Below are 25,000 nucleotides of genomic sequence, written 5' to 3'. Positions count from 1 at the left end.
AGAGATCCAAAAACGCACACCCACAGACGGTCCTGAAAAGACTCCAAGCCAAAAGTCTAAATGTTAATATAGAGCCGTCTCACTATAAACGCACTGAGGGGAGGATGGAAGATGTCACATTCACAGACGAAAAAAAACAAAAAAATGTACGCCATCTTCTGTAGGACAAATCTGAAGATTACAGGAGGAGAAGTCAGACCCTCACCTACATTCTGAGGCACATATTTCCTGTTGTCGTCCCCCCCCTCCTCTTTTAATCATCCTTTCTTTTTGTCTTTTTAAAGTTTTACACACAAGAGTGAGCTGAATGCAGTTATTACGCCGAACACACTTTATATTGCGGGCCCTAACAACTGGTGTCGTCCCTCCCCCCATCACTGCCCCGTCGCTTTCCAAAGGTCAAGCCCCGCCCCTTGTTAAATGTGAAAGCACCAATCAGAGCAGTTTGCACCACATGATTAATGAACCCTACATAGGTCATGACCTTTTAATAAGTAACTGCAGTGATAAAAGCGGTGTGTGTGTGTGTGTGTGTGTGTCTGTGTGTGTGTGTGTGTGTGTGTGTGTGTGTGTGTGTGTGTGTGTGTGTGTGTGTCTGTGTGTGTGTGTGAGAGATGTATAGGTGTAATAGCCTGGGAGGCTGCAGAGTGCATGACTTGATATATGAAGAGTAATGACTAGTAGAGCACTCTCCTTCCTAGTACATCAAGATAGATATGGAGCATTGCATGACCGCGTGTGTGTAGGTGTGTGTAGGTGTGCGTGTGTGTGTGTGTGTGTGTGTGTGTGTGTGTATGCATGTGACAAATGAGAGCAAATGGGACAGATGAGAGCTGAAGATGTCATTCAGTCAACAGCAGAGCTATGCAAACCAGTCACACTCTACCACACATGCTCTCTCTCTCTCTCTCTCTCTTTCTCTCTTTCACACACACACACACACACACACACACACACTCACACACACACACACTCACACACATCCAGCAAGCACGAACCACAGCCAGCATTAGCATTTCAAAGTAACAAGGTGCAAGAAGGCACAAAATTATGCATTTTGTGCACTTTGAAATGGAGATTTGCTTAAAGACTGGAAAAATACTGTTTGCTTTTTCCACAAGAGAGAGGATTTGAAACGGTCCCAATCATTTCCACTCTAACGTCAATGTCGACTCACTCACACCGGTTCGCTCACTCGCTCACGTACTCGCTCGCTGAGAGTGCTTTGGTAATATAACGGTAACAATTCAGCGCTGGTGGTGGTCCAAGTTTACTGTTTGATCATTTTATTTTTAGCCATAAGTCACGCTGCGTTCATCGCCGTTGGACGGGCCTTAACACTCTGGACCTTCCAGTCAGCTGCAACACAGCGTCGCGCTCGCAATGCTACTTTGACAGAAATCAAGCCAGGAAAACAAACGATCAATAAACACGAGTAGTTGCTGAGGCTGCAGCTGCGTATTCTGGAGAGTTGGTGAAAATGTTTCCTGCTCACAGAGCAGACGAACTTATCTTCTTCCAGTTGTTGTTTTTTTTTTTTAAGACGTCTGCCTGTGAACCAGAGAAAGTGTGATCGGGTTTCATAATCACACATCATTTCATAAAGCCAGATTATTATGGGAGCATCTCAAGGACACCGACCAGAAACGGAAACTTGTTATTCTGAAGTTCTGTGGCAAGTTTATTGTAATCTCAATGACAGTATATTCTCATTTTTTTACTTTGAGAAAAGAACAAAAGAGTCGGGTTCTTTAAAGCGGACTTCAGTGATGTCTATCATGAAGAAAGATTACCATGATGGGTTTGAATGAATCATTTGAGCATGATGATAGAGAAACCTTGTAAACGGTTTTACTCTGCATTGCATAACAAAAGATCTACTTTGATCAAAAGCCAGGAATGCCAAGAACTTCCTTTGCATGTTTGTTTCTGGTTTGTTGTCTTTTTTGTTAGTTCATTCACTTGTTTCACTCGATTGTTTTCTTTATCTTGGACGCCATCTTGAACGACAATCGGGGGCTTTCAATGCTTTTGTATATTAGATACATGTTAAGCATTCACGATTCATATCTATCAAGCTCTACAATGCCGCGCAACGCTAACGCAACTGCTGCTGGGTAAGAAAGCGTCTCCTGGCACAAATGGATCCATTGACATGTCAGAGAACAAGATGTACAGGGCAGGGCGATCTTTCACAGACTAGGCCGCATTAAAATCCACGAGACGTTCGTATTACAAAAAGGAGATTGGGATATAATGGCGGCGCCATTGAATGTGAGTGACACCAGCGTGTCTAAGTAGCTCAGCCAGCACTCAGTCTCTCTCTCTCTCTCTGCTCCGCATCCAGAGCGCCGAGTATCTCCGTACGCAAAGCCGCGCTTTGTAAAAACACATGACGTCTCTGTCTCCCTAGGATAAATGTGGAGATAAATCGTTCCCAGCGGCTGCATTAATTACCAAATTCTCTCAGCTGAGAGTTTTCCCCTGTAGTTCTAACGAGCGGTAATGAAGTGTTAAATTAAAGACTGTAGGCAAACCTACGCGGCGCAAGCTATCAATTGATCACACATAGGCGTGTCTTTGTATGTGAGATGGAGAGAAATAGACCTTTCTATTTCTTACAGCAGACATTTGGACCGCAAAGGTGCAGTTACATTGATAATGGCTCTATTCCGCGTCGCTGGCATCCACATTAAGAGGACCCGGCAACAAATGTGTGAATAGTCACGTTTTTTTTTTGAGGGGGGGGGGGGGGGGGGGGGAAGAAGTGTGCAGTATACGCTACATCTCACAGAAGACTTGGCTCATTGACTCAGCATGAAGTGTTCCGTCTGGAAGAGTTCTTTAGTATTTTTAGTGTTTGATAACGACTGGTTTGCAGGGAATTTATTGGAAGAATACGTCCAGCGTGGTTTACATACGTCATTGTGTCTCTGGTGGGAGGAGGTAGAAGAATTTCACCTTCTGACATAGTGAGAAGAAGAAGAAGAAGAAGAAGAAGAAGAAGAAGAAGAAGAAGAAGAAGAAGAAGAGTAGCTAATCACATGAAGAAGTCTGCTTTGTCTTCAAAATGAAACAGTCTAAGCCAGATTTCTTCTACTGTACATTAAACACCCGATGATGCTGAACTGCGTCTTCACTAAACGGCTTTAGCATTTGTGAGAACATTATTAGTTGTGTGTAGAAATTGCGATTATTATTTTTGCGATGGATCATGTCAGGTCCATCAAGGCAACATCTTGTTTTTACACTATTGGACTATTCAATTCTACGTCGCTCATGCCTTCATGCCTTCATGCTTTCATGCCTTCATGCCTTCATGTGATTGTCAATCAGGAGTGGTTCATCAGAGGCTTTTGACTGTGTGCAGTGGCGCTGACTGAGGTCGCACTGTTGCATATAAATATACGTTTACATAAATGTACTCTGAGTGGATATGACTATATAAACGTGTTTTTCTCTAACCACAGTGTATTTAACTCACACAGTTACATAAGTTAGTGAGGTTATTATAGGTTTAAGGTTTTAAGAGGTCTGGACAACAAATGTGAAGAAACCGAGGTGATATTAATTTAGATGAAAGAGTGTGTACAGTAATGATACCGGGCTCTCTCTCTCTCCCTCTCTCCCTCTCTCTCCCTCCCTCTCTGTCTCCCTCCCTCTCTCTCTGTCTCTCTCTCTCGTTCCCTCTTTCTCTCTCTCTCCCTCTCTCCCTCTCCCTCCCTCTCTGTCTCCCTCCCTCTCCCTCTCTCTCTGTCTCTCTCTCGCTCCCTCTTTCTCTCTCTCTCCCTCTCTCCCTCTCTCTCCCTCCCTCTCTGTCTCCCTCCCTCTCTCTCTGTCTCTCTCTCTCGTTCCCTCTTTCTCTCTCTCTCCCTCTCCCTCCCTCTCTGTCTCCCTCCCTCTCCCTCTCTCTCAGGCTCTCTCTCTCGCTCCCTCTTTCTCTCTCTCTCTCTCTCTCTCCCTCTCCCTCCCTCTCCCCCTCTCTCTCTCTCTCCTCTCTCCCTCCCTCTCCCTCTCTCTCTCTCTCTCTCTCCCTCTCTCTCTCTCTCCCTCCCTCTCTCTCTCTCTCTGCCGTGTTCCAGGTGATGAAAGACTCCCAGGTCTACAGTTAAAGCTCAGTAAATGTCTACCTCTGTGCTGCTGTGGTAAATTTACACCCCTGCATGGCCTTTCACTCCATATAATACCCAAGCAGTCTTAAAGCACTTCAGTACAACTAATCAGGCATGTTAGGGGGAGAAGAAAAAAACAACTTTATTAATTGAATTTATTAACTGTTTTCACATCTAATCTATGTAAGAGGAAGCGGACGGCTCTTTTGAAAGTTGGCAGGATAAAGAAAAGTAAAATAATTCATACTCTCTGTACTTTGATCATAAAATGCGGCTTGAGGCCTTTTCTGGAATAACATAAAATGCATCATATTCATATTCATCATAACATGACCAGATCTGCTGTATGATTTCATTATTCATCCCCACATTATGGTGTCATAGGTTGTTGCGTCTGGCTGCATTTGCATCCGCTTTCTTATGTCTTTCTTTGTTTGAGTTGTCAATAAAACTTTGAAGTGGAACTGAAGATTGAGAAACAAACCAGAGACAAATTAGAAGAGAAAAAAAAAGAAAAACAGACCCCGGAGCAACAGGATGAGACATAGCGGGAAGGAAGGAAGGAAGGAAGATAGACTGAGGGAAGCAGACGAGGCGGGAAGAGTGAGAGATGTGGCACGTCGGGTGGAGATGGAAGGTGGTGGTGGATGTAATGATACAAGCATACAGGGAGGAGGTGTTGGGGAGGAAAAAGGAAGATAGAAGAGACAGACGCCGCCGTCGTGGCATGTTTCTGCAAGCCGATTGGTCAGTGCCAACAGCTTCCTCTCCAATCATCTTTGTTGTCAGTGCAAGTGTGTGTGTGTGTGCGTGTGTGTGTGTGTGTGTGTGGGTGGGTGTATCACTGGGTGGACCGTGTGAAGGACTGACATCATGGTGGAGGAATCTCCTTATTCAACAAGTACTCAGTGGAAGAGCCTCGGGGAGGAACCTCAGTTTGTGTTCCCATTGACGAAAGGGCTCATGTGTGCACATGCACAGTGGTCTCTGTGTGTGTGTGTGTGTGTGTGTGTGTGTGTGTGTGTGTGTGTGTGTGTGTGTGTGTGTGTGTGAGACACTGCAGTGTGAGACTCGGTCAGACTAGTGAGGTGAGGCTCTCGATGGTTCGACGTCTACACGAGAGAGTGGAGTTTAGTATTCAGGATCAGGCCACGCTCCTCTGTGAGGTCTGTCTGCGTACTTTCATTTCACACCGTCTCTGTCAGATGTCCAGACGGGTTTATGGAAAGAGAGTTCAATCCACTTCAACCTTATCTGAACGGTCCGATGTGTCACCATCACTTAACGTCTCTCTATCTCTCTGGTCTAGCTCGGAGTTCTTGGGGGGGAAAAAAAAAAAAAAAAAAAAAGAAAGTCCCAGAAGGGCAACACCTACGCCCCAATCCGCAGTGTTCAGCATCCATAATATCCACAGTGCAGTGCAGAGTACGTCGTCTTATTCTACACAACCCACACGTATGTGTTTGCTTTAGCTCAATATGTAGGTTTACTCTTTATCCATGTTATCCATCCATACACTAATTATATATATATATATAAAGATGTTTTTAATATTGCCTCATACGATACACGTGCTGTAAGTCTGATTCATAAAAAGGACATGTCTTAAGCTGCTTTGATGGACTGTAACAGTCTCTACCTGTGATGAGTAAATCTGAATTTGCATGCATTTGGCGAGAGACATCGCACACGAAGCACGTTATTTCATCTAACTCTTCCAAGTGACATAAACACCCTTTTTTTTGTGAAATCTATACTTTACTATACTGAGAACCTCAAGACCACCTCAAATGCATCCCGGTCCACACTGAACCCTTAAACTCGCCGCGGTCTGTTTTTGCCCATGCGTCTATCCTCTAAGCTCTTCATATCTGTGACCGTGATCGACACATTTAGTACTCTTAACAACCGGCGACACGCCTCAGCAACCATCTGTCACTCAAGGCCCCCTGTCGCCACAGTAACAGGGGTCTAAAGAGGGGTTGGGGGGACCAATAGAAAGAGCACCTCCATGACAACCTGTCACCCCTAGCAACCTCACCTGCCCCCCCCCCCCCCCCCCCCATCTCTTTCTCTCCTCATAGCTAATTTTCCTCTATTACTCTTTCACAAAGGGCTGAATTTAGACATTTTAGCGTTCCAGCCGTGAATCGTCGAGTCAGTTCTCCAGCTTTGGCAGTATGTGGGCAGTTACTTAAATAACCATTATTAAGCCATCTATTAAAATGCATTCCCAGCGTGCTAGGATTCTCCTTTTCCCGTATACAGATCGGATGAATTGCAGCGTTTTGGAACAGATACATTGTTTTTGACTCACTTTGACGCTTCCCTCTGTACGTATATATAGCGCACCGTGATGCAATCCGGACCCGTGTTGTCCTAACCTCATTATTTCATCTATGTCGTCATGATGTCATCTTCCCCCGTCGCTTTATTGAATCAGGTAGTCTCTGTTTCAAAGAGAGACCTCACAGCACGAGCAAAAATGACAAATTATGAATCTGAAACAGCCGCCCGTTTCGCATGAAATGCCGTGGCTGTTAAATTAATTAATATGTCGCAACGAAAACTATGTTTAACTGCCTGTACTGTAGCAACACGAGATGGGAAATAATCCCCATGATTACCATCAGGTGGCATGTCATGTTTTATGTTGGTTATTGCATCATTTAATCAGCGTCAGTATAGCTTAATGTGATACCATATTTAATATTTATACTCTGTATCTGTGAAGCATCTCTGTGTAATGCCCTGTACGAGTTCTCCAAGTGTTTTTTTTAACTTCTTTATTTCGGCCAGTTGTCATTATAATGTATGCGGGTTACCTGATTTCATGCGAGGCAACGTTTGCTCTAATTTAATTATAAGAATCAGTTGACTTTTGTTCCAGTTGATAGATTTTAAGTTTCATTAAATTTGAGGACTTATTAAGGATTTATGTTGGCAGTGTATTAATTCTCCTCTCCCCTCCTTCTTTCCTCCTCCCTTCCTTCCTTGATGCCTCCTGCTTTGACACTTTGCCTCTCGATCAGGTAAGACATCCACCCTTTTCACAACTCCACTGGCTACTAAACAGCTTGCATATTTAACAAGCTCTGCTCTATGTGTTTCCCTTTTCTTCTTCTGTTTTTACATCGCCACGCATTCTCTCACAGCTCAGATGGAAATGAGTCTTATGAATATGCATGCGATCCCCGCGCTTTCTGTGCTAAAGCCTGCTGTCGTTACGCTCCTTCCCGCCTTGTGCCCCGGCTCTCTCTTCCCGTCGTTCGCTCGGTCAAATACACCCTCAAAACAGGGAGCCTGACGTTACGTCGTGAGAGCACATCGTGGATGATATTCACAAAGAATATCCAACGCGAAGATGAAAGTTTTCCTGACACTGTACAAACGTCTAAGGGCAGATTAAAGATAACTGCGTCTGTGTGTGTGTGTGTGTGTGTGTGTGTGTGTGTGCGCACGAACAATTATAATTCAGTTTGACAGCTTGTCTCAGCTTGAGCGTGCAGCAGTTATTCTGTGTCGTTGCTCGGTTCTTTGTAGTATCACACTCACGTTTTCATCTTTTTAAAACACATCCTATTACGTTTTTTATATATATATATATATATATATATATATATATATATATATATATATATATATATATATATATATATATACATACTTTATCCATGTATCTACGAAAAGGATTTCTGTCAAGTAGGATCATAAGCGTTCATCACTATATATAATCTATAATGTTACTTTACAGTATAGTGGGCTGCTAATGACAAGATAACAAAGCTCATTATAGGTAGTAATGGTGTCAAAGCTCAGGCATGCAGGAAGAAAAATAGATTTTTTTTTTTTTTTTAAGCGGGAATACAAGAAATATTTGCATATCGCCAATTTAAATAATGCATTTTCTAATATGATAATCCCTATGGGAGGCCAGAGGGAGGGGGACGCTTTCTTACCAAGCTATCTGAGGTATTCATAGGATTGTAATTATTACAGTGTAGTAATAATCATAATAGACTTTTATATGAACAAATTCCTGTGTTGGACCTCGCAAGTACAAAACTGGTGTTGTGAGGTCAGCTGTGACTTGCGTCGATCTCTATGTGAATGAAGAGCTCAGGACCACCGTTTTGGTCTTTATTCATAAAGTACGTCCAGCATTGATTCCAGGTCGATCTATCAAGGTATCACAAGAGGGAGGCTCGCCACGTTGTTCGTGCGTCCCAGAATGTACACACATTCTCACAAACATGTAAACATGCTGACCCTCACTTAAAACTGTCCCGACTGTCAGCGAGAGCAGACAGCACACACCTGATTGCCGAGTTCAGTGTTCGCGCTCGCTGACCCAGTGACTCCAATGAAAACAAACTCGCTCTGCGAAGTGGCTGGAGCCGTATGGAACTTAAAAGAGAAAAAGTGTGCGCGTGTGTTAGTGAGCCGACTTGTCAAACTTGCGAGTGATTTTTGATGAATAGCGGTTATTATGCTGCTGTTGACTGTGGCTCTGAAGTAGGCGGTAATCCCAGCAGGTTTCGTTCTGTTTCATCGGGGGGGGAAATGAACAATAATAACCACAACTAGCAGTGCACTTCTGTATGTATCCTACTGTGAAGTCGCTCTATGTCGGTCCGTCTGTCTGTCTGTATGTCGATAACCACCGGAACGCGTTGCAAAACGCTGTATAATCTTCACAGATTAAGTCTTTTCCTTTTATGATCAACATCTAAAAGGCAGATTGTTTTTTACGGGCGCGCCATTCCCAGAGGATTCACCTGTTCTTCATTCTGGATCCTCCGTGAGCTTTCCTTTAGATTAAGGAGAGGAGGGTGGGTAAAAGGGGAGGATGAGTGAGAGGAAAGTAGGGAAGCGTGGCACCTTCCCTAAATTGGAGTGATGTGCCGAGAGAGTGAAGAAAGAGGGGAGGCATGGAGGAGGAGGAGGAGGAGGAGGAGGAACGAGGGAGTGACGAAGAGGCAAAGACAAGGTTGAGATGAATGAACTCCTGGTAGCTGCCGGCTAGACGTGTGTATGTGTGTGTTGCTGCGTCTTCCTACTTCTCAGAAACTGCCAGTCTGTATGTATCTGTGTGTGTGTATGTGTGTGTGTGTGTGTGTGTGTGTGTGTGTGTGTGTGTGTGTGTGTGTGTGTCTCCACTTTACCTTAGGTGTGTGTTGTATCATGAATTATAGATGGAAAGTGAATCAATAGGGCACCGACTTACTGCCAGAGAGTGTGTGTGCATGTGCATGTGCGTGTGTGTGTGTGTGTGTGTGTGTGTGTATGTGGTTGCATGTTGACATATTTATAACATTTCGCATTTTGTATGGTCAAAAGAAAAAAAACGCCTAATATAACTATTTACCGATTCTGCTACAACGATTCTGTGAAGCGTGTCTTTTATCTTCATTTTTGACTTAAAATTATTTAATAAAAACGCAGCACATTAACATCATCTTAACATACAGGTAATACCTTTCGATCTGTGCATGAATGTGTGTGTGTGTGTGTGTGTGTGTGTGTGTGTGTGTGTGTGTGTTTATGTTGTACTTGAGTGTCTGCTCCAATAAAACAGCACAGCAAGATAGAATGCCGCTCTCACACCAGAGTGGAAAAAGACCTCTGCAGATTTACTATGCTATTATCGCACACACACACACACACACACACACACACACACACACACACACACACACACACACATACACACACACACACACACACACACACACACACACACACACACACACACACACACACTCCTTGAGGAAAAAAGTTGTAATGGCCCAGTGCCCCTCCAAGGACGGGTGAGCAAGAGAGGGGCGAGCAGAGTAATCACAGTTAAAGAGAGAGAGAGAGAGAGAGAGAGAGAGAGAGAGAGACAGAGAGAGAGAGAGAGAGAGAGAAAATCTGCAGGGAGGTGAATAGATGGACTACAGGGGACAGAAAAGGGTTTGGTGCTGGAAAAATGGATGGTGGATGTGAGCGGAGTGGAACATCCTGTTCCATCTACCATCCCTCACACACACACACACACACACACACACACACACACACACACACACACACACACACACTGGCTTGCCGTGGGAATGTTAGTGTTTTTTTGCCGAGCAATAGAGCTGACAGATGAGTGAATCCAGGACACGGAATGTGTTCCAGGACTCCAACGAGTCCATTTAGTCCCTTTAATTCCTTCAGTTCCCCTCAAAGCTCACTTAACCTGACGCTCCACCGCGTGCTCTGCACACTATGCAAATGTTGACTTTACAGTCACACCGCAGACCTCACACATTACTTTAATACCCTTGTGGTGTATTTAAAGATTCTCCTCTTTACACTACTGTACAGGTGTGTGGTAATTTATGCACATAGAAATAATATCTCCATATTATATTTCTGGCTAAGTGTGTGAACACCGTGTAGACACGTATGGGTCCCTCGGGGATGTGAATGCAAGTCGGTTAACAGTTAACATATTGGACTCTATTTTGGTGCAAAGTGCAACAGGAATTTGGCAAGGTGTCATTTTCCCTGAGAATCACTAAGGCTCTTTGTTTCTTCACCTGCTGGTTTGATATCTGGGTGACCTGCCGTGTCAGTGGTAGTAAGGTTTGTAATGAGCTTCTCTTACCTCTGGAACAGAACCTGGAAGTTCCCCTTTCACTGTCTAGACTTGAAGCCTAAAGGTATTCCTCGGTGAAGCCGAAGTGAAGCACAAGTCTCGTGGCGTATGTGGCCAGATGGGATTATTAACGCAGAGGTGTTGAAATGAACTCTAATAGTTGTAATACAGTGGTCAGTAGCATATTGTCTTCATGAGATGATATCCAGGAGATAATGTTGTAACGTGGCGCCGGCTTCCTGCTCGAGGAAACGGCAAGTTTATCTGGTTCACTGCAGCAGCATCCGCCGGCGGATCTGTGTCTCCTCCCCTCTGAGGACCAACACCAGGGAGGGAGGCAGTTTCCAGTAATAGCAGTCAGACGCTCGTTAAGAGCAGAGAGCTCCAGTGACCCCTGACCCCCACCGGAGAAAAATCACAGCGTAGTGTGTCGATACGAAGCATCGTGCTTCATGGTGGCAATCTAGATTTGAAAACCACCTCTTTGTTTTATTAGGAAAACATCTGCACATTAAATACTGACTTGAGATAGATACAGAGACTGAATACAAAGAAATAGACAAACGACTAAAGGAAAGGTTTGATCTTTGAGTCGGGGGGGTATTTATTTCTATTATTGGTCACAGCAGTGCTACGGCCAACAAGCAATAATGCCTCAATCTCCCTCCAGTATAGCCTCAACCTCAACAACAGCCACCTCCATGTCAACCTCCATGACATTTCTCCTTTTGATTACAAGTGTCTCCTCCATTCTGCCTTAAAAAAAAAAAAGAATACAGATTTATAAGCACATCTGTGTTCACGGCGGCCATATTAGGTCAGCGTGAATTGCAGATGGTTGATAAAGCAGTTTGAGCAGAAGCAGATTTCTCTTTTTAACACTGGCCGTGAGAGTCTGTGCACACTTTCGTGAGTGTAGCCTCTGGTCCACACACTTTGCTCTTTCCTCCTTCCTGCCGCGGCCCGAAGGCAACGTCATGTCAAGTGTTGAGTGGAAATGTTTAGTGATTTAGTGGAGGTCAAGGGAAAGGCATGTAAGAGAACGTTGTTGCGTCTCTGCTGGATGCGCGGTTGATGGACCAGCTCTCCCGAGTGTGTTGCAACTGCCACTCCATGTTCTTAACGTAGAGCGGTCCACAGAACAAGGGGCTTTCTGCGGATGAGGTCATATGAAGTGTGGTATGGGATGTTCTCCAGCTAAGTGTATATGCTGTAGCTAAGCTATGTATAATTGATAGAGTCAGTCTTGTCCACACTGTGGCTATTGATATTCTAAGGCAGGCATGCATACCCTTGAGGGAAGTTGCTTTCAGGAAGAGAGATGGGACAGTTCTCGTTGAGCTTTCAATCCGTTCACGAGGCGAGCTTTAATCACCACGAGATACGAGGCGCTCTTTTGTATTCCGCTTGTAATTTCAGTTTCATTTCCCCTCATATCAGCCATTTAGAGTAACAAAGAGTCATTTCATGTCCATGCCCAGTCACATTTAGTGCAGTTTATATCAATTAAAAAAAAGCTAAACGCGTCACCCTGCTTTAAATGAGCTATTGAAATCGGCTGCTCTTACGATCACCGAAAACCAGCAGGGTTCATCCTCTGGGCACCGGGAATATCTGTTCCATATTTTCACGGCGACGCATGCTGTTGAAATATTTCAGTTTGGTGGACAGACTGACGGGCCGAGTGTCAGACTGCTATTGTGGCTAAAAATAGCACCTTGTTAGTCAGTTCAGGCACAATTCAGTATATTTGTAGCGTATACTGGAAAACAACACTGAGATAAGTTAATGGACCGGAATTTTTGAAGCATGTTTTTGTAATCTGGTTGTGATGTACTGTAATTAGTCCTTCCTTTGGTAGTCATATTCCCATATGGTGGAGTATGGCTTTGACTGTCTCAAAGTAATATACGGTAAATATAATCCATGCATCAAAGCTTTTGTCTTTGGGGGCCACAGGGGACATATATATATATATATATGCAGTAGCTATATAAGGGCTGCAGCTCTCGTAAGAGACATTAACTCCTCCCAAAGTGCAGTGCAACACCAGCAATTGTCTCCGCTAAGGAGGGAGTTGTCAAGATAACTTAATGCCCTTGTTAGACCTAACGCTGTGTTATTAAATATAATGTTATAGTTACTTACAAAGTACTTCATTTATTCAAAATGTGATATTTAAAAGAATCCCCCGAGAGAGAACCTAAATATGTAGATTACATTTTGTGCTCTGCCGAAGATGACATTTAACAACAGAAAGAAAGAAAAAAAATCACTACACACTAAAAGATGAGAGGATGGACCGCTGTGCGTTGTAAAATGGTTCATTGAAAAGAAGGGAGTCTTCTTGGCAACTGCTACCTTATATCAGGCACAAAGTGGCTTTCTATCTTACATTGTGTTACAGAGTGTGAGCTCATTTCAGGAGGGTTCAGGTCACTTTGTTTATTCAGAATCTTAAAGTGACATTCGTCTGATCCCAGTTCTTATTTTAATAATGGATATTTATGTGATATGTACGTTTCATAATGTCACATTCCAGTAACCCTAACTACTTTAAAAAGTGCTCCAGTTTTGAGCGTCAGTTGAAAAGTCAACACCGGTAACACAAATGTACTCTTTCTTATGATAACATAATATGTGAGTACTCACAGTAAGTGGTGTCACGGTATAGATTGACAAGGATAACAGTGGTGGATGCTGCATGTATTGTTCCAGAAGAAGAAACTGCTACTCGTTGACTCTGGGTGGCTGTTAATTATTGATTTAATAAGCCCAGCGTGAGTGTGAGTGTGGCATACAGACTCATTAATCCTATTGTTAGGGTGTGTGTGTGTGTGTGTGTGTGTGTGTGTGTGTGTGTGTGTGTGTGTGTGTGTGTGTGTGTGTGTGTGTGTGTTTATTTTTTGCTGTCGGGTAAGCAGGAGAAAATAAACTATTCAAATGTCGTCAGCTGACAGTTCTAACGCATGAGGTGAGAATCCATTTAAAGGTGTTTCAGAATAACTCGACAATACAGAGGACACAGTGTTAATTATAGCTCATGATATACTGAAAGGGGATAACTTAATGTTAATACTTAAAATGTCTACTTTTGGCTGGTGTGATTATTGACGGAGTTGCTTGATAATTGACACCATGACAGTGTGCAAGCTCTGTGTGAATGTAGTTTTCTAAAAGGTAGCGACAGACGCCAGGTGTGTCTGCAGCGACCACAGCTGTATCGTGTGATTGTAATGACCACAACCCACGATTGGCTAACATCACTAAATCTAAATGTGTATCGGACGTGTTTTTTGTCTGCATGTCTCACACGCCAGATACATTCATATTTTATTTGAAGTGTTTATAATAAAAAAAAAGGCACTCGGCTGTGTCATCGCTAGCGTCCCTTACCGGCCCGGGGGGGGGGGTTTTAAGAGTGAGTGAGTGAGTGAGTGAGTGAGTGAGTGAGTGAGTGAGTGAGTGAGTGAAGGGTCAGCAGGCAGTCAATGGCAGCATCACACAGCCAATAAAGAGGTCCTCGAGCATGCAGCCATAACTGGCCGCCCCCAAAAAAATGATGCGGTTTACTGCAGCGGAATGTGAGATTTGCCGTGGACGGACACAGTTGCACACACTCACTCACTCACTCACTCACTCACTCACTCACGGACTCACTCACTCACTCACTCACTCACTCACTCACTCACTCACTCACTCACTCACGGACTCAGTCATGGAAGCACTGATTATCCTGATGGAGATAATAAATAGGGTTGAGTATCAAACGTGGGACTACAGTAAATGCGTTGGTAGCCAGAGTTGTGTGAGAGCCATGCACTGAAGGTTGGCACACTGAATGTGTTGCACCCTTAAAATGAACTGTCCAAAAACACGTCCATCTTCGTTTTGCAACTTTTATTTACAAATCCCACGGTTAAGCACATTTTGCCTTCAGCCTGCATACATCACGTTCTCTAAAAACTCTCTTAAAGCGACAGCGCTCTCTTCTAAAGGGTCAGTACACCAACTGTCTTCCCTTTACAGTTAGTAAGCATACAGTTAAGTAATGTTATTAACAACTGAAGTGATACAAATATGAATGAACTTAAACACATATTTAAAGCAAATGAGTTTACATAGACAAACTGATGTTAAATCAGCAAGAAATATGAAATGACATATTTCAGTGCGCTACAAATGCTTGGTCAGATTTTACTTAGTTGGTCAGATAACTCACGATTTATATGAAAAGTTCTTGTGTGGCTTCATGTTTTTAACATTTAACATCCAAAAACATAGACCTTTGTCAAAAAACATGGTTAACTTCCTCAAATTATCCGAAAAGTATCCGTTAAGGTATCAATACTGAAACTCATGTCGTTTAAAATACTCAGTCGTTCCACGTTGTTGATCCATCAACCAGGTATGGTCAGCCCAGTGTGTGTGTGTGTGTGTGTGTGTGTGTGTGTGTGTGTGTGTGTGTGTTTTAAGGGGCCTTGTTGAATGGAGCAGTCAGTCCCATGTTGGACAAGTCACCTCCCTGTACCTTATGGCGACAGAGGACACACACACACACACACACACACACACACACACACACACACTGACAGACTTGAACAGATGGGAGTCTCAGTCGTGGTTGATGGAGGTGTTTGTGTGTATATCCCTACAGGCCGGACACACACACACACACACACACACACACACACAAGCCTTCTGTCCATTACAGAAATCCACAAACACTAATTACCGCACCACAGGGGTGAGAGAGCACTCTGCACAAGAAGTGTGTGTGTGTGTGTGTGTGTGTGTGTGTGTGTGTGTGTTTTGGCTGATGAGTACCTCGCCGCTGACAGGTACAACACTAATAAACTCCTTTTTGCCGTTCACACAATTCCTCTTTTTTTTTTTTCCACGTGTTAAATGACTCCTCTGGATAGAGTCGTTTCTATCCTCACATTGGTGGCAGCCCAGCAGGAAGACGTGGTGAATCTGAAGGTAATGACACACATGACGGTTACCTCACTGCCTGCTCCAGTGATGGATTTAAGACTCGCAGGCAAATGGCTGATTATTTCCTTAGCAGCACAACTAGATATCATCTGCATCTGTGTCTACCCAATGCAACGATTAATTGTCTCGTCAATTTCGTTCGGTTTTGAGAGAGTGACGTTGTCTGACAGACACCACCACAGTTAAATTCACAAGACATAGATAAGATACGGCTTTCAATTTAAGTCCTAATATTCTCACATGCGGTGTATTCTGAAGGTAAAGCGGTTATCCTGGATTCTCTTAGATTAAAGCTGAAAACAGATTTTTTTATTTTTTTTTATTCATTTTTTACCCTGCTCTTCAACAAGCAACCAAAATAAAATATTCAAGGATAAGACAGCTTGAGAAAATATCTCTTCTACAAAATTGCAGCTGGAATTGGTTTATCCACAGTAATTAATTCACAGATTGTTTTTGTTAATGGATTTTTTTTTTATTTCCCTTTGCATATAAATGACAATTCAAATAAATTGCACTGCTGTCTTAAGAAGCTGGCACAAGAAGCACAACAAGTATCAATGCAGTATACAAACACAGAGCTGTGTGTGTGTGTGTGTGTGTATGTACATTACACGCACATACAGTGTCTGTTAGTGTTGCTGTTTTCTGTTTTGGAAAAGTTCGAGAAATGTTAGCAGCTCCTGCCAAACTATCAGAGTTAATGCTACAGTGACTCTGGGTCCTTTCCAAACGTGATGCCAACAAGTAAACTTGCCAGAACATTAATAGAGCAAAGCGCACCTGTTAAAGGGCCTTTACAGCGCTATAAAGACAACGCTGCCATATTCACTCAAGTCGCTAAGCGGCTAAAACAAAAAAACAAAAAAACGGGAGGGTGAGGAGAAAGGAAAGTGGAAGGGTACATTTTTTCATTCAAACACATCTTTGAAGTTTTACAATATCTTTTTTTCACCTGACGTTCAAAGTCTAATAGTTTCATGTTTTATTTCATTTGAAGAGCCAACGCTCCGCTAAGGTGGCAGCACGTCTTGTCAGAATAATTCAAATTTTAACCTAGAAGCAGATGTTCCCATTTACCACTTGAAAGCTGAAGGCCTTTAATAATTCCTTTTTTTTTTTTTGAAGTAAAGTTAGCGTGTTTGGCGAGGAGTGATACCAGTTGAAGTGCACATTATTAAAGCTACTGTGAGGAACTTTAGTTTTGTGTTGATTCGTGTGGTCCCTGAGGATAGAAGTGGCGGTGCTTCCGAGCACCAGAGTCCCCTTAGAAAACCCCTAATTTTACTGCAGCAGCGTCAGACAAGTCTGCCCCGCGATAGTCCTGGTTCTGGTATGACCCAGCAGACCCAAGCGATGCTTCCCGCCGCTCTCGACCACTCGAGTCGTAGTCGGCAACGAAGCCGGATGTGGGTCTGGGGTTGGAGGCCCCGCTGAAGTCCGAGCTGAAGGACTTTCTCGTGAACCTGCATGCTTTCGTCTGACCCGGTGGCACCGACTACAAGCATTACGATATATAGAAATAGACGATCTTCTTCCCGATGGTCTCGTTTACTCATAGGTCCTCAGTATTAGATTGAGACTTAACCAGTTAAACGTTTTTACAGTTGGAAAAAGAGGTCTCTTGTGTCTCTTGTGATGGATTTTGTATCCCCAGGAATAAGAGGAATAATAGAACCCATTGTTGAGATTCAGGTGGCAGCTTTTTCCTTTTAAAAAGAAAGGCCTCCTTCATGGGTCTTGACCCCCCCCCCCCCCGCCCCAGGCTCAGTGAAGAGAGAGACCGCAGTCCGCCCCTAGCATTAGCTGATGCCCTCGGCGGCGAGTCTCAGCGACCTCCTTCCTCCCGACGTCGAGTGGCAAACCCAGCGGTTGCCTGATGAGGCCCTGCAGCAGCTTCTAGGAGGTCAACCCAGCCCGTTGGCCTGGGGGGGGGGGGGAAGAGAACAGAGGGAATAGAAACGGGGTGAGAGACGAGCAGCTATCCACCCCCGACAGCCTCCCATCGACCTCCGTGTGGCACAGAAATACAACGCTTTCTTCACTCGGCAAAAAACGGGGCCTGTGAATATAATCCAGGGACAAATTACGTTACTTACCGCAATGTTCGCAGCATATGAACGTCATTTTTAATGACGCAGGGTTTCCAGGGAATCGAACCGAAGGCTGTTTTTTTCTTTCTCCTTTTCTCATTTTGCTGTCTGTCTTTCTTTCTTACACACACACACACACACACACACACACACACACACACACACACACACACACACACACACACACACACACACACACACACACACACACACACACTGCCTCTCTGGGGTGTTATCTTTTGTTCAAATACAAGCGTTGCCTCTGTACTGCTCACTCAGCTTCAACTTATTGTTAATTATACGCTACTGCTTCTTATGGTTGGGGCTATGTCTCCTTAGTTTTTATTGAGAGAAATCTTAATGTTAAACAATAATGCACTTCCAATTCCAAACAGTTTGTGGAAAGCCCTTTGTTTCAGAATGACAATGACCAGGTCCGTAAAGAAATGCTTTTGCTAGTTTGGTGTGGAGGAACTTGGCTGCACAAACCTCCACCTCAACACCTTTGGGATGAATTGGATCGAGGACGAATAGCCTTATCGGCCAACATCAGAGCCCGACCTCACTCTCGTGGATGGGTCGGGGCAAATCCCTGCAGCAAGGTGTCAAACTCTATTAAAAAAAACTGTGATAGCAGTAGATTAATGGTTTTTAAAATGAGGCGTTCAACAATGACCCCGAGTACTCGTAGTCACGTCGTAGAGCCTTCGGATCTCAAGAAGTCTAAATGCATCCAAGACGTATTGAAATCAAATTCGAGCCACATGTTGGAAAAAAAATCAAAATGCATCCGTCTGTCCAAGACGCATACGTAAGCTAGACGTCTCTGAAGCGTAACTACGTCAGGAGGTAGTGTTTGGAAGGAGCACTGATGTGTATGGGCGAGGGCAGCGGTGTAAAGTTAGAGCCTATGAAGGACGATAAAACTTTTGTCTTGCTTATAAGTCAATACAAAAGGAGCCTTTAATGTGTTTGTGTTAGTTTATGGATAGTTGATCACTTGTTAGCTTTTATTGCGAACTGTTAAATGTTGTCACTATGCTGCTAAAGTGCCCAAGTTATTCTAGCTACAGCGAACAGCTGCAGGTACGCTGCCACCACCCAACACCCGCCGGACCGGTGGAAGGGTGATTTGCATGTAGCCCCGGAAAACTAAAGATGGGTCGCAATTATGTTTGTGTTCCGGCCGACGGGGACACATATGTGGTTTAGGGTTTTAAATGGCCTCTAGATTTTATCCGGAATACGAGACAAATGACAAGTGTGTGTTTCCTCGCGTTGCATCACCACTGATCTCGGTACAGTCAGGCAGTGGAGCCTTGGGCTGTTCTCCTCAGTGCAGCGTCTGGGGAGAATCAGCCTCTTAGTGTGTGTGTGTGTGTGTGTGTGTGTGTGTATAAAAAGAGTGTATGTGTGTGTCTGAAAGCATGCGTGTATTAGTGTTGTTGTAAACACCGTCTCTGGGAAGGAAATAAGTTGTTTTCCTTTCATGCATTCTTCTGTTATGCGCTGCTGTTTGTTTATCTAGATCTTCTTTAAGATAAACTCCCTTTTTAATACCCGTCTCCTTCAAGAACATGTTCAGGATGTTAAGTGTGTGCCGAGCGCTGCGGTGTTTGTTCGGGGGTTTGCGTGGTGGAGAATGTCAATGTGTCATTGGTTTTTATAGAAATGTAGCTTTTGTGTCATCTGCAGGTTAAAAAACGGCATTCTCTTGTCGACTGGAGCCTCTTATTGTACGCCCGATCCCACCAATTGATCCCGAATTAACTCTTAATTGACGAGTAACTCTACGAATAATGCAACCTGTTAATGATCTGCTCTTTCTTGGGAGTTACTTCTCACTAAAGTAATAAGGCTAGTTAGCCATGCTAACAACTGCAGTTCAGCATATCTCTTACTTACAGCCCCATGCGTTCAGCTTCTACATGTGGACATCTACAGCCCAGTGTAGCCCACACAGCTGGACAGTCCTGCTGCGCCTCGCTGCTGCGGCTAAGCCGTGACTGGACAGTTGCTGCTCAGTCAGCTGAAAATGGGATCAATACTGCACTTGTTGCGAGTTCACCGTTTCGATCATTTTCTATGCAAGTTTGGCATCACGTAAACCATCGCTTTGTGCAGGGTGACTGGGGCGATGTGCATCCGTCCTTCACGTGTGATAAGCGAGACACCACAGACCTGGTTTTGATGAAAGTCCAGGGAGTGATGTGTCACACTGCTCTGGCATTTTCAAAATTACTGTGTTTGGCCCAAGATGGGAGCAGCAATTACCTGGCAAACATTTTAATAACCAGTCATATCTCACATACTGCAGGGGGTGATAAAATGAGACTTGGAGCACATACCCAACTATCCGCGCTCCGCAAATGTGTCTCCAGGGCCAACAGTTTGCCACATATTGGATTTTCAACTGTTTTGAGGTTCTTCAAAACCACTTTTCCCGGTAATATGTATTTTTCTTCTGCTCCGAATTAATTTGCTGATCACTGAAGGGGGTCACTGCCTCATATGTACCTTCATTCAAATAGCAGTCACTACAAGCGTAAACATAGAAAAAAATGCAAATAGACCCAAACGACACGTTGTGTATTTGTTACATAACAGACTTGAAACGGATTTGTTCCAGACGTGGCACAAGGGGCACACTTCCCAGCTCCTCGCTGTATTAGGGAGAATATAATGAAGCTCCAGTTCACTTTATATTCAGGAAATTGTTAGCCCCGAGGTGTGTTGAGGTATCTGGCATCATTTCAACGCGGCGGCACTGCGTGTTGACAGCAATGCTTTAAATCCTCTGCAGAGGGCTAAACATGCACACGCTTAACGCTGCTCTGCGCAACATTTCTCTGTAGAAATACACCTGTCACCTAACCCTGTTATCTCAATCGCTGCGTGGGAGTGAGCTGAGGACGTCCTATTCTCACTGAGACTAAGACAAGTTTCTAAAAGAGCAGCCATATGAGCGCCGTAACGTTGTGGTTCCTAACCTTTGTTATCGAGGACATGAAACAGGTCATGTTCTTAGTGCAGATACGATAAGGATTTTTACGTCTCGGGATTTTAAGAGGCCTAGTTTTAAGAAAAAGCACATAAAAAGTAGAAGAAGAAAATAAAAAATATAAAAGAAAGTCATAAAAAAATGTTTTGTGGAACAGAAATGTTTTTTTTTCTTCTTTTCTTTTTTATCCTTTCGAACATTTCGTAAACATTTTGATTTATTTTTGGCTCTCTTTTGGGAACCAATGCAAACCAGCAAAACCAGAAGCTCTTCACGATCTCCACACTGAGCAGACGCCAGGGCGTCATCACTTGTAGGAGTTTAGATGGACCGAGATTGACTGGCGCTTCAAGTCAGACGAAAACGTTTGCGCTGCGTGGAACATCTCGTCGCTCCTCACCGTCTTCAGGAACACGAGGCTTTGTTTTGTTGCGTGTAAGATCTCTGTTACTAAGTGTTCGTAATGCGTTTCGTTTTTTTCAGAACATCCCAGCGCTGCCTTGCGGTAAAGCCCTCTACTCCTACGAAGGCAAAGAACCGGGCGATCTCCAGTTTTCAAAGGGCGACATCATCATCCTGCGACGCAAGGTGGACGACAACTGGTACCACGGAGAGCTCAACGGCTGCCATGGCTTCTTGCCCGCTAGTTACATCCAGTTGCTGCGTCCCCTGAGCCAAACTCCACCCCAGGGAAAAGCGCTGTACGACTTTGAGGTCAAAGATAAAGACCAGGATAAAGACTGTCTGGCGTTCAGCAAGGTAACACACACACACACACACACACACACACACACACACACACACACACTCACCTGAGGACACTGTTTTTACATCGGACACAGAACAAATGTATTATGTGTTATGGCCTCATGGATGAATCGGTGTAAAGAGATTAGATTAGAGGGATGGCTGAATTTACAACAGCATAAATACCGTAGTGGAAGAAAACACTTATCCGTGGTGTTAAACCAGAGCGCTTCATAGTAGGACACTAATAATTTATTACGACTGGCTCTACTCTTCACGTTGGTTCTCAGAATTTAAACTTCAAGCAGGATCAAAAGTACATGCTCTGCATATGGTGCTGATTTTTTTACTAGCAATCATTTGTGTGGTTGTTTGACGTCAGGTGGCGATGTATTTGTTATTGACTAGTAGCTCCATCTTGTTGCATGAACATGAACTTTGCCACACAGTCCTGTAGTCAACTGAAAGACTTTATTAAAGTGAGTAAAATCTTTCTTTTTTTCTTTTTTTGTGGACAGTGACTGAGGATTCTACCCATCCTGACATTAAATTAGTTAGTAATTGCTTTATTGTGCAGTTGTTTTAACACGTTTTAAGCAAATCATAGTTCATAGCATTGAAATTCTTCCATTTATTGACGAGGAAGTTGGAAGAAAAAGAAACCTAAAACAGTAGTTCAACCACCATTGTAACTCAAAAGCTCCACATACTGAGAGCATTGTGGCTGGTAGGTCACATGTAGCCATTTGCTCTCCATCTAGGAATATTGTGAGTATTATTTATTGTGATATACGTTATGTCTGCTGACTGTGTACTGGCCGTTAAAGTAAAGTGATGATTTCTCTGATTCTCTGAATATATTTTCACTAGCCGTTGTCAGGGAGCAACATCTAGATGTCTCTATGGGTCCTCTTGGTTCTGATGTGAGCAACACCAACCCAGACCCCAAGTTGAAGTATTTAATTGTATTCAATGTAATCCTGTGGGGTTGGGTCTTGTAGGGTCTTGCAGGGTTGTGGGTCCCAGGTCTGTGTGTCGGTGATCGGAGAAAAGTGTGCTGGAGAAAAAAACTGAAAAGTTTCTGCCGCTTCTGAGCAAGGCTGCTTGTTATTTAGTAGATCCTCATGCTCGTCAGTGCTGGTGTCTTCGGGTCACCACTGGATTGGGTCTCCTGCTTTTGAAAAATAATAGATGTAAGTCGGACTTGGATCGGTGTTCTACGGGTCTTTTCGGAGTCTAAAACATCATCCCCATTTGTAAAAGCATCTCTTGAATTATACTTTGAAAGGGACAAGATGAGAGAAGACGCTCGTCCCTTCAGAAGTGTGCATCCAGGTCGGTTTCTGTTCTGCTCATCAAAGCGTTTCGTTCTGTCCCTGCCGTTGCACAGACTCTCATTTGCGCTCGGCACATCCGCTCCTGTCTCTGCGCTGTAATTGTGTGTCTGTGGAGAAGGGAAAGCTTATTAAACGACGGTGCACCGTACACTTCACTCTAGGTGTTTTGGACTCATCGCGGCGATGGCAGGCATAGTCATACAGGAGATATACGCCGTCTCACGCGCGCCGAGCTCTCCGTCCGGATTAGCAGATAACGGCGAGACGTTCAGAGTTCACATTATTATTATTTTTTTTGTGCGTTTCAGGGCTAAACTAATCAACAGATTAATGTTTGAAGATTACACAAAGCCATACGCGCGCCCCTGCGGTGCGCTGCATGCGTGTTGTCATGCAGAAACCGGTATTTGTGATGTGTTTTTTTTTCTTTTCCTCATGTGAGAAATAATTACTCAGTATGACTAATACACAACAGTGATTTAGCAGCATTATCTCTGCCGTCCCTAATGGTCTAACCAAGACCTTCGTATTCATGTGAGGAGAGGAGCAGAACAGAGGGAAAAACACTTTCACGATGACGTCTGTGTGTGTGTGTGTGTGTGTGTGTGTGTGTGTGTGTGTGTGTGTGTGTGTGTGTGTGTGTGTGTGAGGAACATAATATGTTTCCGTGTGTGTCGGATATTATATTGAAGAATATTAAATGGTGAAAATGAAGGCAACTGAAATGAAGTGAAACCATGTGGTTTTTCCTATCAATCTAGAAGCGGACGCACTATTTGTAGTCAATGAGCTACAACAGCCAAGAACACTCATTTTTATTCATTTTTATTTTTGTTTTTACCTTTGGCGTCATTCCTTGGTTGAGCAAGAACAATGATGAGGGAAGTTTTAGCCGCACATTGTAAGGGTTCAGTTGACCACATCAGGAGAGATGTATAGCTCCAGGTACCGGGTAGCAGCCAAACATCCACTCGCGAAGCGTTTGTGATGCTTTGTTTCCGATCAAAAGCTTGTGTTTTAGTACCTGGGGGAAAGCAGAAGACACATGTATTTGTTAGTTCATCCTTTCATTTGATTCTGTTGTTTTTTTTTAACACCACCAATTACTAAATTAAGCTATGATTTGGACTTACAATGTGTGAAGGCTCACTCATTTCCCCTCTCTCCAGGATGAGGTACTGACAGTAATCAGGCGAGTGGACGAGAACTGGGCAGAAGGCATGCTGGGAGACAAGATTGGCATCTTCCCCATTCTCTATGTGGAGGTAAACCCACAGACATTACACAGATTCACACAAAGCATTCACATACCCGGCTATTACAGAAATGCTGCAGCTGTAAAAAGAAAAAAAAAAAAAAAAAAAAAGCAACAGTGGTGTTGCAGAAGAACACCAGTATTACAGTGTTTATCACGCTGCTACTTTTGAGAGTGGAGGCCAAACACATTTTCTCTCTCTCTCTCTCTCTCTCTCTCTCTCTCGGTGAAATTATATCCCGTCTGCTTTGACAAGAAATAAAGTAAATACTTGTTTTTATGGGTAGAAATATATTCTATTGGCCAAATAATCAATTAACGCTCCCTGGTGTCAAATATACTTGAACTTAAAGGGTTATCCTGAGCCCTTTTTTGTACGTTATGTTTTTACCAATAGTGCCGCTCAATGCTATAATCCATAACTTTCAACTTGATACATTTTGATGCCACCCGTGCTGAGAAGAGGGACACGTTGAGCCTCGTCCTGAGGTCAGGATGTAACAGAGACGATGGTTACAGCCGTCAAAACAAGTCCTCCAGTGTCGTCAGAAGTGCCGTATGTAAGTAGCATGTGCTACCTGACCTGGGTTCAGCAGAGGTCGGACACCGTCTCTGATACGGAAGGGTGTGAACACGTGTTTAATGTATAACTCAAATAGCACGGCGTGTTCATTATTCTCCGTAAAACCGCATCGGGCAGTGAGCTGCGTGATGTTTTCCGTGTCAGGGTGTTGATATTATGTTTGACCACTTATCTGAAGGAATGCACAACCCAGAACATTCAAATTGCTCCAGAAATATAAATTGCATTATAAATGCCGTTTGAATC

General features: G+C 43.7%; 1 protein-coding gene across 1 annotated transcript in view; it reads left to right on the top strand.

The window, feature by feature from the left end:
- Nucleotides 1-25,000, top strand: part of LOC137889788 (E3 ubiquitin-protein ligase SH3RF3-like) — an 85,250-nt gene that overhangs the window by 31,581 nt on the left and 28,669 nt on the right. Inside the window, exons 4-5 of the mRNA XM_068733827.1 lie at nucleotides 21,316-21,591; nucleotides 24,086-24,181. Coding sequence (XP_068589928.1) covers nucleotides 21,316-21,591; nucleotides 24,086-24,181 — 372 coding nt within the window. The remainder of the gene's footprint in view (nucleotides 1-21,315; nucleotides 21,592-24,085; nucleotides 24,182-25,000) is intronic.

Source organism: Cebidichthys violaceus, unplaced genomic scaffold (assembly GCF_023349555.1).
Source record: "Cebidichthys violaceus isolate CVI_PGR_0920_01 unplaced genomic scaffold, fCebVio1.0.p SCAF_11, whole genome shotgun sequence".
Lineage (NCBI taxonomy): Eukaryota > Metazoa > Chordata > Actinopteri > Perciformes > Stichaeidae > Cebidichthys > Cebidichthys violaceus.
The sequence above is the reverse complement of the archived record's forward strand: the minus strand, read 5'-3'. Positions and strand labels throughout refer to the sequence as shown.